We start from the raw sequence: 14,043 nt of genomic DNA on the forward strand, positions 1-14,043 counted from the left end.
AGCATCTCCATACGTTGCCATTCCTGATGACTAAGGTGTTATGCCTCTGTACCCTGTAATTTATTAGTAAAGGCTGGTAAAGGTTTTCATCGCCAAGATAAAATCACTGCGTCAATCGCAAAATAGTCTACTTATTTTGTTTTTTATTAATTTGTTTATTTATTACTTCTCTGCACCTTAACTGTTTAATTAGTAGTTGTGAAATTTATTACACAAGTTATATTGAAATAAGGAAAAGAAAAAAACAAGAAGGATATATGCTACTTTTTATTGATCGATCGACGAAATCACGGGTAAAAATAATAAAGATATATTTTAAGAGTCTCGATTACCTGTGCCTACCCTGTAAAGAACTAGGCGCGAAGACAGAATGAAGATTCACAAGCTGTTCTGTCCCATTAATAATACAATAAACTTATAACAAGACACCTGCTCCATACGCCACGAATAACATCTTGCTAACATTTCATCGAAACATTATGTAGATTTTAATTAAACATCAAACGTTCTGTAGGACTTAATTTAAAATTTACTCACGCAATATTAATATGGCGGGCGGTAATTTATGAAAATGTCACTAGTAAATCAGAGACATGATACATACCTCCGTTTCTGAAAGGGCGCTTTGAATTACCATTTCGACTGTTATTATTGCTCACCAGCTCTAAATCTAAAGCTAACGCGCCTCCACGACATGGGAGGGCCATCAAAATCCCTTGCTATGTTTAAAATAAAAATTTAACCCTAAGAGCAGTTTCATTTTATGAAGGTTCTTTATGTGCCGCAACATAGCAGATGCATTTATTTGTTCTTATAAAATTGTTATTGCCTCGTTTCACAATTTCTTACTTTCTTTTCAGGAACGTTTTATATTAAGCCGGTGGGCCGTTCGGTATTAAACTTTGCGGGTTTGTTTTAATAATGTACGAGCTCTTACGCTTTTAAACATTCAACACTGAATCTGTGAAGTTTTGTCTCTCGTTAGCTTGCTGCTCAGCGTAAGTTTCTTCCTGGAGGAATTTATTCCAATTACACACAATCTTGTTTCTAATACACAAAGTTGTTGAGTTCATAACTCAAACTGTCCGACGAGGGACGGTGGGCGCTTTTATAATTTAACGTGGCACGGCACGATATTGCACGTTATTATTGTAACGATATAATTTCCGCGACGATATCGTTAACGTGCATGAACATTTAAAAATACCGCCATATAATCGTACTAATATTGTAAATATGAAGTTTTTACATATTTTACATAGTTGTTTAGATTTGTAGCGTATTACTGGCCATCATAATACGCCTTTTATATAACTGGCTTTCATATTCTGCCTTGTATATTTTTATATTGATTTTATATTGTCTTATGTTTTTACAATTCTGTCTTTATTAGTCTTTGTTTTCCTACCGATGAAGACGTGATAAAAGAGAACTACAATATTAAGCATTTTTATTATCAACCCGCTTCTTTTAAGATTTATTTTTTTTTTTTTTACAACACAGGGGGCAAACGAGCATGCGGCTCACCTGATGGTAAGTGACTACCGCCGCCCATGATCACCCACAACACCTACGGCATTGCAGGTGTGCTGCCGGCCTTTTAAAAAGGAATATGCTCTTTTCTTGAAGGTTATGTTGTCGTATCGGTTCGGAAATACTGCTGCTGGAAGTTGATTCCAAAGAGTGGTTGTGCGTGGGAGAAAGTGCCTTGAAAAACGCACGGTGGAGGACCGCCACTTGTCCAGATGGTTGGGATGAAATTTTAGTTTATGGCGGGTTGTTGAAAATCTGCAGCAGGTATCAATCCGAACAATTATGATAAATTCGGTAGAAAATGCACAAAAATGCAACATCTCTACGCAGTTCCAGTGGGTCGAGCCGGACAGTAAGACGCCGATCGTCAACAATTCGAGCTGCCCGACTTTGAATGCGGTCTAACGGAAGGAGTTGGTACTGTGGCGCTCCTGCCCACAGGTGAGAACAGTATTCCATGTGTGGCCTCACTTGAGCTTTATATAGTTTCAGGCGGTTTTCTGGCGTGAAATACCGTCTCACCCTATTGAGCACCCCCAACTTTTTGGAAGCTATCTTAGCTTTTTCCTCTAGATGACCGCAAAACTGGACGTCGCTAGATATATCGACGCCAAGAATCCCCAGACTCGACTTATTATCGAGGGAAGTGCCCCGAAAGTAAGGAGATACGACAAACGGTGTCTTTTTTGCGGTGAACGCGCAGACTTGTGTCTTCTTAGGGTTAAAGTGAACAAGATTGCGTTCACCCCAGATCGAAACTTTGTCGAGCGAAGTTTCGATTTCAGACACAAGTCTGTTCCGGAGCTCATCGGTATGTGCCCGCGAGATCTTTGCATGACCGGTGTATAATGCATCTCCTGTACTGTCGTCTGCATAACAATGAATATCACTGATCTGTAACATATCATTGATATGCAGAAGAAACAGTGTCGGAGATAGTACACAGCCTTGCGGGACACCAGCATTCACAGGTTTTAAGTCAGAGCATGCTCCGTCGACTACGACCTTAATGCTACGTTCCTTAAGAAAACTGGCGACCCAACTGCACAATCTCGCAGGCAACCCAAACGAAGGTAGTTATGAGATTAGTGCCCTATGCCACACCCGATCAAAGGCTTTCGCAATATCCAGACTAACAGCTAAGGCCTCTCCCTTATTCTCGATTGCCACCGCCCATCGGTGTGTTAAATAAACTAAAAGATCACCAGCCGAGCGCCCCCGTCGAAAGCCGTACTGGCGATCTGAGATCAAGGTACCGGAGCAGTTGATGGTTAACAACTGATTCCATGACTTTCGAGAATAAGGAGGTGATAGCTATGGGCCTATAGTTAGCTGGATCTGATTTTATTGCTCAGTCTTAAAAAGCTGAACAGATTTGGATTAAATTTGGCAGTCGGGTAAATTATATCGTAATTTATATTTAGGTAATACCAAAAAGGACGCAAGTATTGTTAATAATGGGGTTTAATAGCCCCATTGCCAGCAATATACCCAATACAGGTCGAACACCATACGGTTTCCCCTGGAAACCATCGTCGTTGCTTCTAGTCAAATTCGTTACGATAGAGGCTAAGAGACTTGTTTCCATCACCATCCATCCCTCACTGGTACCCCACCAACAAATAACGATAGGCATGCGTTACCATGTCACTTTGACCCATTATAAATAAATAATATATGATAAATAAAATGCATGCGAGTAAAGCCCTGGGGAACAACTAGTTACATATATGTATTTCGCTCCCCTATTATACCATGACGGTACAAGCGTACCATAACGTGTCGTGTAATGACAGACAATGCATTTACTACATAATGCATTACTTGTACAAATTTTTGCGAAAAATGATATAAAAGACGTGAGAACAGAAATATGGGAGGGAAATCTCAAATGTAAATTAAATCTAGACCGTGGTCAAAATCTTGAATAGCAGCTTCAACATTTGAGAGCCAACGGGGAATTCACAGTAGTGTTCGTGAGATGCATATTTATACTACTACAGTGAGGTAGTGTGGTGACAGAAAACTTAGAAACACGTGTAGAACAATGGCAGCAGGGATCATTTTTCAGCGCAATGCGAAATGCAAGGAGTAGAAAATGCATGCGTGTAATAGTGATTGCAGCAAAACCCTATTAATATTTTAAATGCGAAAGTTCGTAAACGTAGATGGATGTTTGTTACTCTTTCTCGCAAAAACTACTGAAAAGATTTAAATGAAATTTGGTAACCGGGTAGGTTACATCCCGAAGTTAGGATGTACCTAACTTAGGATATAGGATAGGTCTTTATATATTGATTAACGGGGGCAAATTCGTGGGATACAGCTAATAAAATATATATTTTCCCAGCTTCAAAAAAATAATATGACAATCGGCATCGGTGCATCATCTTATAATTTTATTATATTAAAATTGTAACAGGACAATTTCTGTATAAGGGAGATATTAAAAAAAAAAAATACTATGAGGAGGAGGAGGAATAATGAGATCATTAGATGTCAAAATAATATTTTTTAAAATTAAGTCAATATATATATATATATATATATATATATATATATATATATATATATACGTTTGTTCTGACATCAATAAAAACTGTTGTCATAAATTAGCTGCTGTTTTCACTTTACCAGAATAAAGGTTATAGCATACAGGATATACAAGACACTATAAACGAGTTACTGATGAATGACTCGTACTGAATTCTGTGATATTCTAAATATTGGCAATCATCATACTCTTTGTCTTATCCATTTAAGACTTAACTCACTTATTTGTACCAATACCATTTGAGAGAATTCAAATATTAGAATTTACTACTGCAGCACATAAATCCATAAATCTAATAAATCACATAACTATTACACCAATTACGCAACGGTCAGCGGTCCCTTAATCTGTATGGTCGGTCCCAAGTTAGAAAAAGGGCTCAGGCGGGACCCAACTTATATTCAGGCTGTGCCATGATTCAAATTGATTTATGTCCACCGATAAGCAGATCGGAAAGTTCGCAAGCACTGCCGCCGTTTTAGGAAGGCTTCCAAATCATGGAGAACAGGAAAAACTATAGTTTCACTCTTCACGGTTGCGTAACAGAGAGTGCTATTGTAATAAGTTATTGGTGGAAGGATTTGAGGCTATAAGTTAGCCGGCGCACGGCTGCCCTGATTCCCGAGATATTGATCTGTGTTACGCCCGGCCGGTTGAGATGAAAAACGACTAGTTCAACCGGGAGGTATTGTAAACATTCATTATTATTAGCCGGTAGTTCAGTGTTGAAATTGAAAAACTCGTTTTCATATTCTATCACGCTTTTTCTTCAATACTCATAACCTTTCTGAAATTATCGAATTGTCTAGATAGGTCATATATGTATTTTAGAATTTAGCCAATTGTAACAAAAAATAATTTGTAAAATTTGCCTGATTCTAGCGAATGGTGCTTCAAAGTAGTACACAAATAATTCAGATATCTTCATACTCGTATATGAAAATTGAAGAATTTTTGAGAAACAATGTAACATCTATAAGCACATGATCTGCCGAGAATAAAAATACGGATATAGAGAACTTAAATAGTGATTTAATGAGGGTTTATTTTTTTATAACAACACATAATATCTTATTTGAAGCAATTCTTATAGAAATGAAATATTCCAACATAAATGCACCATATCCATCACAGGTAATCGGAAACGATCATTGCAAAAATGAGTATAATTTACTGAGCCCCGCATTTTACAGTCGCTCCAAATTGCTGTCATTATATGCTACATAACACCGTGGTGCACCATAACGACTGTCCATTTGATTTCGCTATTCAATAACGGTGCAATTATGCAACAGAATTAAACTACCCATCTGGTCTTCTTTATAGGAGGACCAATAAACAGTTTTTCTTCCTCTCGCCTCTTCTTCATAGGTACCATGCATTTCATGGAACTACCAATAGCAATCCTTTCCATTACACAGTATTGTTTCTCGGACAACGGCCTTAAGACCGCAAAACTGATGCCCAGCGCTTTGCCCTTTAATAAATCCTCTGTCAATATCGAATTATCAAATAGCTTTGTTTTAATATACTTGAGCAAGTAATCTAAGTCCATGTTTGATAATTTGAAAAGAGCTGCTACAGCTACCTTATCATAATCTTCAGAGTCTTTGAATTCAACTTCTAATTTTATGTCTTCTTCTTCTTTAGAAGGATATATAATTTCTTGAATTTGAAAACGGTTTGGACCAGCTCCAGTCAAAAATGCACATTTGAAGTTGTTTTGTTTAGCAATAACGTTGTTAAGCCATGTACAATTACGCTCGAGGGCTTCGAGCAAGTAATTCATAAAATCGCTCACTTCATTCTGTTTCTTATAAGATATTATAGCGGCCAAAGCTATATCCGGCAGATGTTCGGGGTTCTTGTCTGTAAGCTCTCGGATGTGCCTAATTGGTTTCTTTGGAGTCATTGTAATTGTCAAACGCTTGACCAAACTCAACACATTACAGAATATATGTATCATACGTTTTTTCTTGTAACGGAAAATTTTGCTGTATTTAATGTACTGAAGGCTAATTTTTGTGCGTGATGTTTGACGTTTTTACGTTCTTTTTTTCTTTCTTTTCATTTAAGAGTTTCCTGTTGTCGGTGCAATTAATTCATACATTTTCTTCCAGCCAGCTCTATCCCAGGTCATATTTTTGACCTCCGTATACGACATGACACCTAGTGTTTCATTTATCTATCCCATTTAGTTATTCTTTACTTCTTATCTTACTAATGTCTGCTGTAATACTGTCATTCTCCCTATCTCGATCGCTCGCCTCTTGCACCCCTAATTTACGTTTTTATATATTATTTTCTGCTTAATACGCCATCAAGTAGTCTATTTCATTGATTTTCCTACATCTAAAACCCACGCGTATGAAGTAGCGGGCAAAAGCTAGTCATTTTATATAAAAAATTTTGGAACACTGTGAAGAAGTTTGTGTATTTGGTACAGTTATTGGATACAAAATTGAATAACATAAAAGATGTAAATTTGAGAAAACAAATATATATTGTATAATACGAAAGTTGAAAGATGCAGGTATCATAAGTGGCCTAGACTAGTCTATAATGATTAAATAGAAAATGTAGCTATTTGATTAAGGAGTCAAAAATCTCATGAATTGGCGCATATGCATGAAAGGAATTAATTAAGTAAATGAAGCAAGATATTTATTAATTTATTTATAAATTACTTACCATACTTACAGTATCCCAATACGTGCAGTGATCCATAGGTTTATTTTACAAACTTATAAATTTTAAACAACATTTCAACAGCCGACAGTAATCGATAAACACGCAATCGCATGCAGCATTGCGGTGCGTACAAAGATAACGACTGAGAGTTGCAGGATTGTCTGTTCTGCCGTTGACCAAGCGATATGGCCTTCGGTTCTGAGTCCTCTCTGCGTTCTTAGCGTAATCTTAGATAGGCATAATAATATATTCTTATTGCAAAGTTAAAAGTAATACAAAAATAACAGATAGAACGTCCATCATTTATTAAATCCTCTTAGTGAAATATCTTCAATTCTACCTTACAGTCTGAATTGTGGTTATTGAGAATTTGCTTAGCAATTATTCGCCCGCGTAGACGCTCTCGCCACTTAGTCAAATCTAGAACCGGTAGTAAATAAGTTAGCTAAATGTAGTTTCAGATTATTGCGAATTTATGCCATTTCAAAATTATTATTCAGCCACTTTCGTAGTATGATATTCTAACATTTATTTAATATATTTTGGGATTGGCTAAATCTAAATAATATTAAAATAAAAAATATAGAGGACTATAATATCTAATGGGGTAGTCAGAAGCAATTGATCGTCTGCTACCGTTGTGGTTAAGCGTAAAAATAAAGTAGGAGTCAAAATAACATTTTACGCTAAGTTATAAATTACTAATATTATAATTCTTATTAATTAGGTTAAAACGACAACAACAAGTTAAAACGAACCGGTAACTTATAGCGCCTTAACGGCTTAACCAATCATTATAAAATTTGGTACACCGTACAAACTATATGTATATCCACTCACTTTTTATCCCGGTCAGTAAAGATATCCTGGTCACTCGAACCAAGTCGCAAATAAAAGTTAGTATAATATAAAATTTAAATATACATATTAAAAAGTAACCAATCTTGTCTACTAGAGGTTTTAAGATCATTTATCATTATTAAAAGATTAGTTTAACTGACGGCAACAAAATGGAGGCTAATGATATACAAATGTCCGATGAGTTCAATCCGCACACAAAATGCTAACGGTATGATCTCGTTTCTAGCCAAACTATTGTTTCAATTCAAGTCAATTGACAGACCCGATCTCTCTATTTTAAAAGGTCGTGGCATTTAGATTTTTTAGGAATGAAGTTAGAATAGCGTACCCCCCTTCTCTGCTCCCCCTAATGTTATACGGTGCCCATGGTATAAAATGACGAAGCACTAGTACAGAATGAAACGCTGAGGATAAAAGAAAAAATTCACAATAATTAGCCAATTCAACTCAGGTCCAGTTCTGGACCAGTTGGCCAATTATTGTGAATTTTTGGTTTAACTCTAAAACTGTGAATTGAGAGGCCCCAGCAAATGTTAATGCCCCTTCCTCCAACCCTCCACCTTTGTAAATCAATAACGTTACATTTTTAAATTTATATCTCAAGCATTTTAAAGCGAATTTAAATGTGAATAAATTGCAAAGACACCAAGGCAATGTATGCCAAATAACTGAGAGCGTTGGCTAGCCGTTTCCGAGAAATATAGTTGAAAAAGTGATAGAGGGTAGGGAGAGTAGTGGTTTACCCTCCGATGGTTACAGGTTCAATACCAGCACGATACAAACATTTGTATTCATAAGTACATCTGGGTATTTTCTACGTATTACCTAAAAATTTAATTATTTAAGTATTTCTATGTCGGAGTTGGAAAAGGGTTCTTTCCATTTTGAAACAAATCTGATAAAATGAATCCCCATTCCGTGTGTGAGAATACTACGCTTGAAAACTCTGTGAGAAATTAGATTTTACAAACGGAATATAATACTAGGTCTTCTTCGAATGGATTACTGTTTAAATTCACTTTAGGAGTATAGGATTATGGGATAAAGGGCAACCCTTTTTCAATATTTTTCTAAGAAACTTATGTAAGTAGATAGGTGTAATTTAATTTCATTGCTTACGTTGGAGTAGAATAAAACAGCGTGAGTAATAAAATGCAGCAAATAGTAATGGAGTCAAGTAATTGTATGGGAAAATATTTATGTCCAGCTATGGGATTGTAATAGCTAAAAAAATGTGAATTAATAGTGATGCCGATGACGTGGTGTAGACTCTAATCCTCAGGAATGGCAACGCATGGGAGGTATCATAGGCGAAACAGTATACTCTGTTATGTCCATGGTAAAGCTCATGTCTATAGGCGACGGTTACCACTTTCCATCAGGTGGGCCGTCAGCTTGTTTGCCATTCTAAGTTGTATAAAAAAAATCGCAGTTCGCAAATATTAAAAACTGTGCTATAGCATTGAGAGATTTTAAAGATAATTAATCCTCCTTACCAATATTATAAATGTGCAAGTGAGTTTGTTTGTTACATCTTGACGCCTTATCTGCTTAATCAATCACTATGAAATTTAGTATACAGGTACTATATGGGATGGTGAAGATTTTTTATTCTGGTCAATGCAGATATATCTTCGTCGCTATTAAAATTAATAAATTAGTACTTATACTTTATTTGAATTAAATAATATAGGAAATAGAAAGATAGGGATTGTTAGTAATGGGGTCTAACAGCTCCATTGCTAGCAATATACCTCAACGCTGTTCCCCATAAATACCATCGTGGTTAGTTCTTGTAAAAAACGTCACGATTGGCTAACTGACCCGCTTTCATCCTCACCTGTCGTCTTTCACTGGTGCCCCGACACCGTATACCGATAGAGCATTAAGGTTATGATTCCATTTTCAACTATTAAAAAAAAACAAAGAATATGACAGTTGTCCTATTTTATTCTTTATGTATAAGTACAATAAGGCAGCTTTATTGCTGAAAGCAATCTTTAAGACAACGGATTAATTGTTAGTCATTAGCCATTAGTCATTTATTTAAAAAACAATGTACATTGTGTCTAAAATAAGGGATAATCATACAAAACACATACATGTTGTACAAACAGGTATTACAATCTTATATATAAAACTCTCATATCACGGTGTTTGTGGTCAAACTCATCTAAAACGAAATTTGTTATGTATATTTGGTAAGTATGAGAACAGATCGTAAAGCATATTTCATATCACTAGGTGGTATTGGTGTCTCTATCTAGAAAATATCGTTTATATAGCAGAACAACGTTTGCTTGGTCATCTAGTACCTAATGTATAATTACGGAAGTTCGAAAGAACAGTTTAATAAACATTTAAAAACTAGAAGAGTAATAAGGATGAGTGTGTGGCAAGACGAACACAAATAATTACTAATGTATAATATGTATTCTGTTCTTAAGACATGAAGTTTCCTTATTAATCTGTAAAAAACAACAGTTGTAATTGTTACAAAATTAATATGACAGAAACTTTATTGATTGCAAAAGTACACATTAAACACATTACATACAAAATTAATCTCTCTTTTTTTATAACTCTCAAAAACTAAACAAACATCTAAGTAACAAAAGAAACATATGACATTTGCAAGTGTAGGTATAGACGTCACCAGTGTTGCTAGATTTCGTATTTTTTTCACAGTTTTAGGTAAAAGTTTTAGTGAGCGTGAAATTTTAAAGGATTTAAATTCCTGTAGAAATTGTTGGAGAAAAGTGAAGTGGGCTTGGAGAATACTCAATAATTTTTTAGCAATTGAAGTAGTCATAAATCATATAGTGTTAAGTATATGAAATATATGAATGAAAATATCAAAACAGAAAATAGGATAAAACAAGAAAGCCAAAAATAGAAACATACGAAAGCACGTTTTATTTTTGACATTTTTTTTATGATTCGTGGCAAAACGTAGTGAAAACCGATACAAAATTCTGATTGGGTAAAAGGAAAAAAAAAACAACTTATTGAATAAAAAAATATTGAACATTTGGGTAAAAATAAAAAATCGCATCTGGCAACCCTGAGCGTCGCTAATAGTACGCATTATCTAACAGCTATTCAATTGGACACGACACAAAAAACCGGTTATAAAAAGTCTAAAGTCTACAATATGTGACGCTAGCGACTAGCTAATAAAGTTGAAACTGTCTTCAAATTAGCATCCAATCCAAACGTTCATATTGTGATGAACATTATTACTTTCAGAAATTACCAGAGGGAGACTTTGTACAAAAGTCGATTGCTTGGTTACCTCTGTCCCATTCCTGAAGACTCAGGTGTTATTCATATATATAACAAATATAGAAAAGAGAGTGCTTTAGATCTACACTATAGGCCGGGGGAAAGGGATTGTTAGTAATTGGATCTAACAAGTTTTTTTTTATGGGTCAAAATGGTGTGGTAATCCCGCCTGTGCTAACGGGATACGCTGGCGGAACACCAGTGAAGGGTGATAGATGAGAATGAAAACAGGCCAGTTAGCCCATCATGATGAATTCATCAGGAATTAACAATGATAGTTTCCAGGGAGAACCGCAAGGAGGTCGACCTGGTTGGGTATTTTGCTAGCAATGGGATTCTCAGTCTCCATTACTACCAATCCTTTTCCCCTCGGATCTAACAAGTAGAACTTCACGCGGTTCCTCCTTGAAATAATAGATTTAAATGGAATGGTAACCCCGCCTGCGATATCGGTAAAATGAAGCAGGTCAGTTGGCCCGTTGTGATGAATTCATTAAAAATTAAATTCTACGGTGTCCAGGGGAAACTGCGTGGAGGTCGACCTATTAGGGTATATTGCTAGTAATGGATCTGTCGGATCTCATTATAAACAATCCCTGCCCCTCCCTCCCTCCCAACCATCGTGATTAATTCTTGTGAAATCCATCACGATGGGCGGACTAATCTGCTTTCATCTTCACCTATTATCTCTCATTTGTGCCCCACCAGCGTATACCAATAGCCCAGGTGGGGCGCCTGTTTGGGTTACCATTCCGTTCTCACCCATTAAAAAAGACCTGGAATAGGTATAAAAACAAGCAAGTACAACTGTATTGCTCGTGTGTAGGTATGTTTATAACGTAGATTCGCTTAATAGGGCATGTAGATAATATCAAAATTATGTCCGTAAGTACAATGAACTTTCATGACCGCTCAATTGCGATACAAATAGATCTATGGAAACAATTACTTATAAGTTTTCGTGTAAAAAAGTAGGTAGTTAGAACTCACGACTTTGCCCCGTGATTGAGATAAAAAAAAATTATACTACAAAAAGACAGAGAAATGAAGTTCCGGGTTTGATTCTCTGTGGATTTTTTTTTTTTTAATAAAAATAGAATGTTAGCCCTGCTTCCGCAATTGGAAGGGATATTCAGGTGAACTATCAATGAGTGATGATAGGTAGGTGAGGTTGAGGATAAAAAGTTGGCTCATTGAGAGGAATCAACCAGGATTGTTAATAAGAGGTACCGTATGGAAGATTTTTTTTTATACAACTTAGAATGGCAAACAAGCTGACGGCCCACCTGATGGAAAGTGGTATCCGTCGCCTATAGACATGAGAACTACCATGGACATAATATACTGTTTCGCCCATGATACCCCCCCATGCGTTTTCATTCCTGAGGACTCAGATGTTATTCCTCTGTACCCAGTAATACCAGATTGGTTATATTAACACAATAACACCTACCTATATATGTGCATAATGGAAAACGAAACTTATTGTAATCTGCTTAGTAAAGCTGATATCTTGGGGTGTAAAGCTGGTAGCTAGAAAAGGATTGTTATTAATGGGATCTAAAAGACCCATAACTCGCAATATACCCTAATAGGTTGACTTCCACGTGGTTCCTCCTAGAAACAATCATAACTGACTTGTTGTTGAATTCGTCACGATGGGCCACCGAGCTGCTTTACCCTCAATTATCATCCCTGACTGGTGCCCCGCCAGTGTATTACTATTCCATTTATGCCCATTATAAAAACCTAGATACCTAGGCCGAAAACGAACTTTGCATTTAGGTAAATAAGAATTCAAATAGACGTAGAGAAAAACAATAAATCAAATATAGTTAGATAAATTGCTGTAGAGACTATGCGAAAGCGGTAAACACAACCAAAAAAAAATACCGAGAAATTTGTGATATTACAGATTACACGAAACGGCGAGCGGGTCCGACGGAGGTCAAACATTGCGCGCGGAACGATTGACTAGACGTGACCTATTTATTTTAGATGCCTTCATCAAAACAATATAATCAACTTACCAAACAGCATTCACGTTATTTCACATAGTAGCTATTCCGTTACAAGATTCGCTCCAACGGCCAGCGGCAATGCTGTCAATGTATACACTCACACACAGAAACACCGTAGTAAACGTCATAACCTACGTTTACATGCCTAATTACACCATTTAACGTTGTTTTTCAACACCACCAACGACACAACACAATTAAAGCGACTTCATCTACAGTATATAACGATCACAGCCCTTATAATGTCCGTGAACCATATAAAAAACGTAATATTTGGGCAAAACGAGCCTAATCACCACTCCTTTTCTCTCACGTATTTCTATGATAGCGAACAGCTGCGGTGCGTGGTTGTTGAACCAAAACAAATACTACTTACGCCATCTATATTGAGTATCTTGATAAATATAAGATATATTGCTTTTGATAGAAGCATAGTGTGCATGTACTGTTACTGAAAGCAACCAGAATAAATGTTAGCAAATGCATAATAGATGGCAGTAGTAAATCATAGAACTTATATTCTATTTTTTAAATAATTTTGTTAATACTATAGATTCGCCTTAACTGTCTACGATTTATAATTATTAAATTTAAATAATGTTATTAAATATTATTTTCTTTACAAATTTTATTACAAATATGAGAAACAACATAATCGTAATACTCTAAAGAACTTTTTAGAATTAAAATAAATAGAATAATATTAAAAATTCATTCTGTCATTATAAATTAATGTATTAAAAAAAAAAAACAAAAATGAAACTCCGCCGTAACAGTGTCAAGAACTGCCGTGACCAGGATTCGAACCTGGGTTACTACGGCCACAACGTAGGGTCCTAACCACTAGACGATCACGGCTATCGGAGTTATGGGCAGTATTAGTGAAATTAAGTATTACATCTCAGAATGGTTAAACATAAATTTTATTTTAAATTATTTTTTATTTTAATATAAATTTTATATTATTATTTATTACTAAGAAAATGTAATTTATGATATAACAAGACATACTATAAATATCCGTCTATAATAATAAACAGAGTTACCGATAATCCTATGGACGTAAGCATGTTTGGAATTATTAGCACCAAGAACGTC

At 35.8% G+C, this 14,043-nt stretch overlaps 2 protein-coding genes and 1 non-coding gene across 3 annotated transcripts in view; all 3 read right to left on the reverse strand.

Moving 5' to 3' along the window:
* LOC113513068 (uncharacterized) overlaps positions 1-13,258 on the reverse strand; it is a 230,629-nt gene extending 217,371 nt beyond the window's left edge. The window contains exon 1 of the mRNA XM_052894337.1: positions 12,955-13,258. The gene's annotated coding sequence lies outside the window, so the exon portion shown is untranslated. The remainder of the gene's footprint in view (positions 1-12,954) is intronic.
* Positions 4,365-6,558, reverse strand: LOC128200549 (uncharacterized). Its single transcript, XM_052894336.1, has one exon. The coding sequence runs from the start codon at positions 6,051-6,053 to the stop codon at positions 5,385-5,387; it is 669 nt and encodes a 222-aa protein (XP_052750296.1). The 5' UTR covers positions 6,054-6,558; the 3' UTR covers positions 4,365-5,384.
* A 473-nt stretch (positions 13,259-13,731) lies between the features above and the next one.
* Positions 13,732-13,803, reverse strand: Trnah-gug (transfer RNA histidin (anticodon GUG)). The gene has a single exon. It is a non-coding gene; the product is annotated as a tRNA-His (tRNA).
* Positions 13,804-14,043: the final 240 nt, after the last annotated feature.

The sequence above is a fragment of the Galleria mellonella genome, unplaced genomic scaffold (genome assembly GCF_026898425.1).
Source record: "Galleria mellonella isolate WM207_F2 unplaced genomic scaffold, CSIRO_AGI_GalMel_v1 utg21, whole genome shotgun sequence".
Lineage (NCBI taxonomy): Eukaryota > Metazoa > Arthropoda > Insecta > Lepidoptera > Pyralidae > Galleria > Galleria mellonella.

Excerpts from the sequence above, each read along its gene's own strand:
- LOC128200549 (XM_052894336.1), bottom strand. The coding sequence starts at position 6,053 with ATGATACATATATTCTGTAATGTGTTGAGTTTGGTCAAGCGTTTGACA.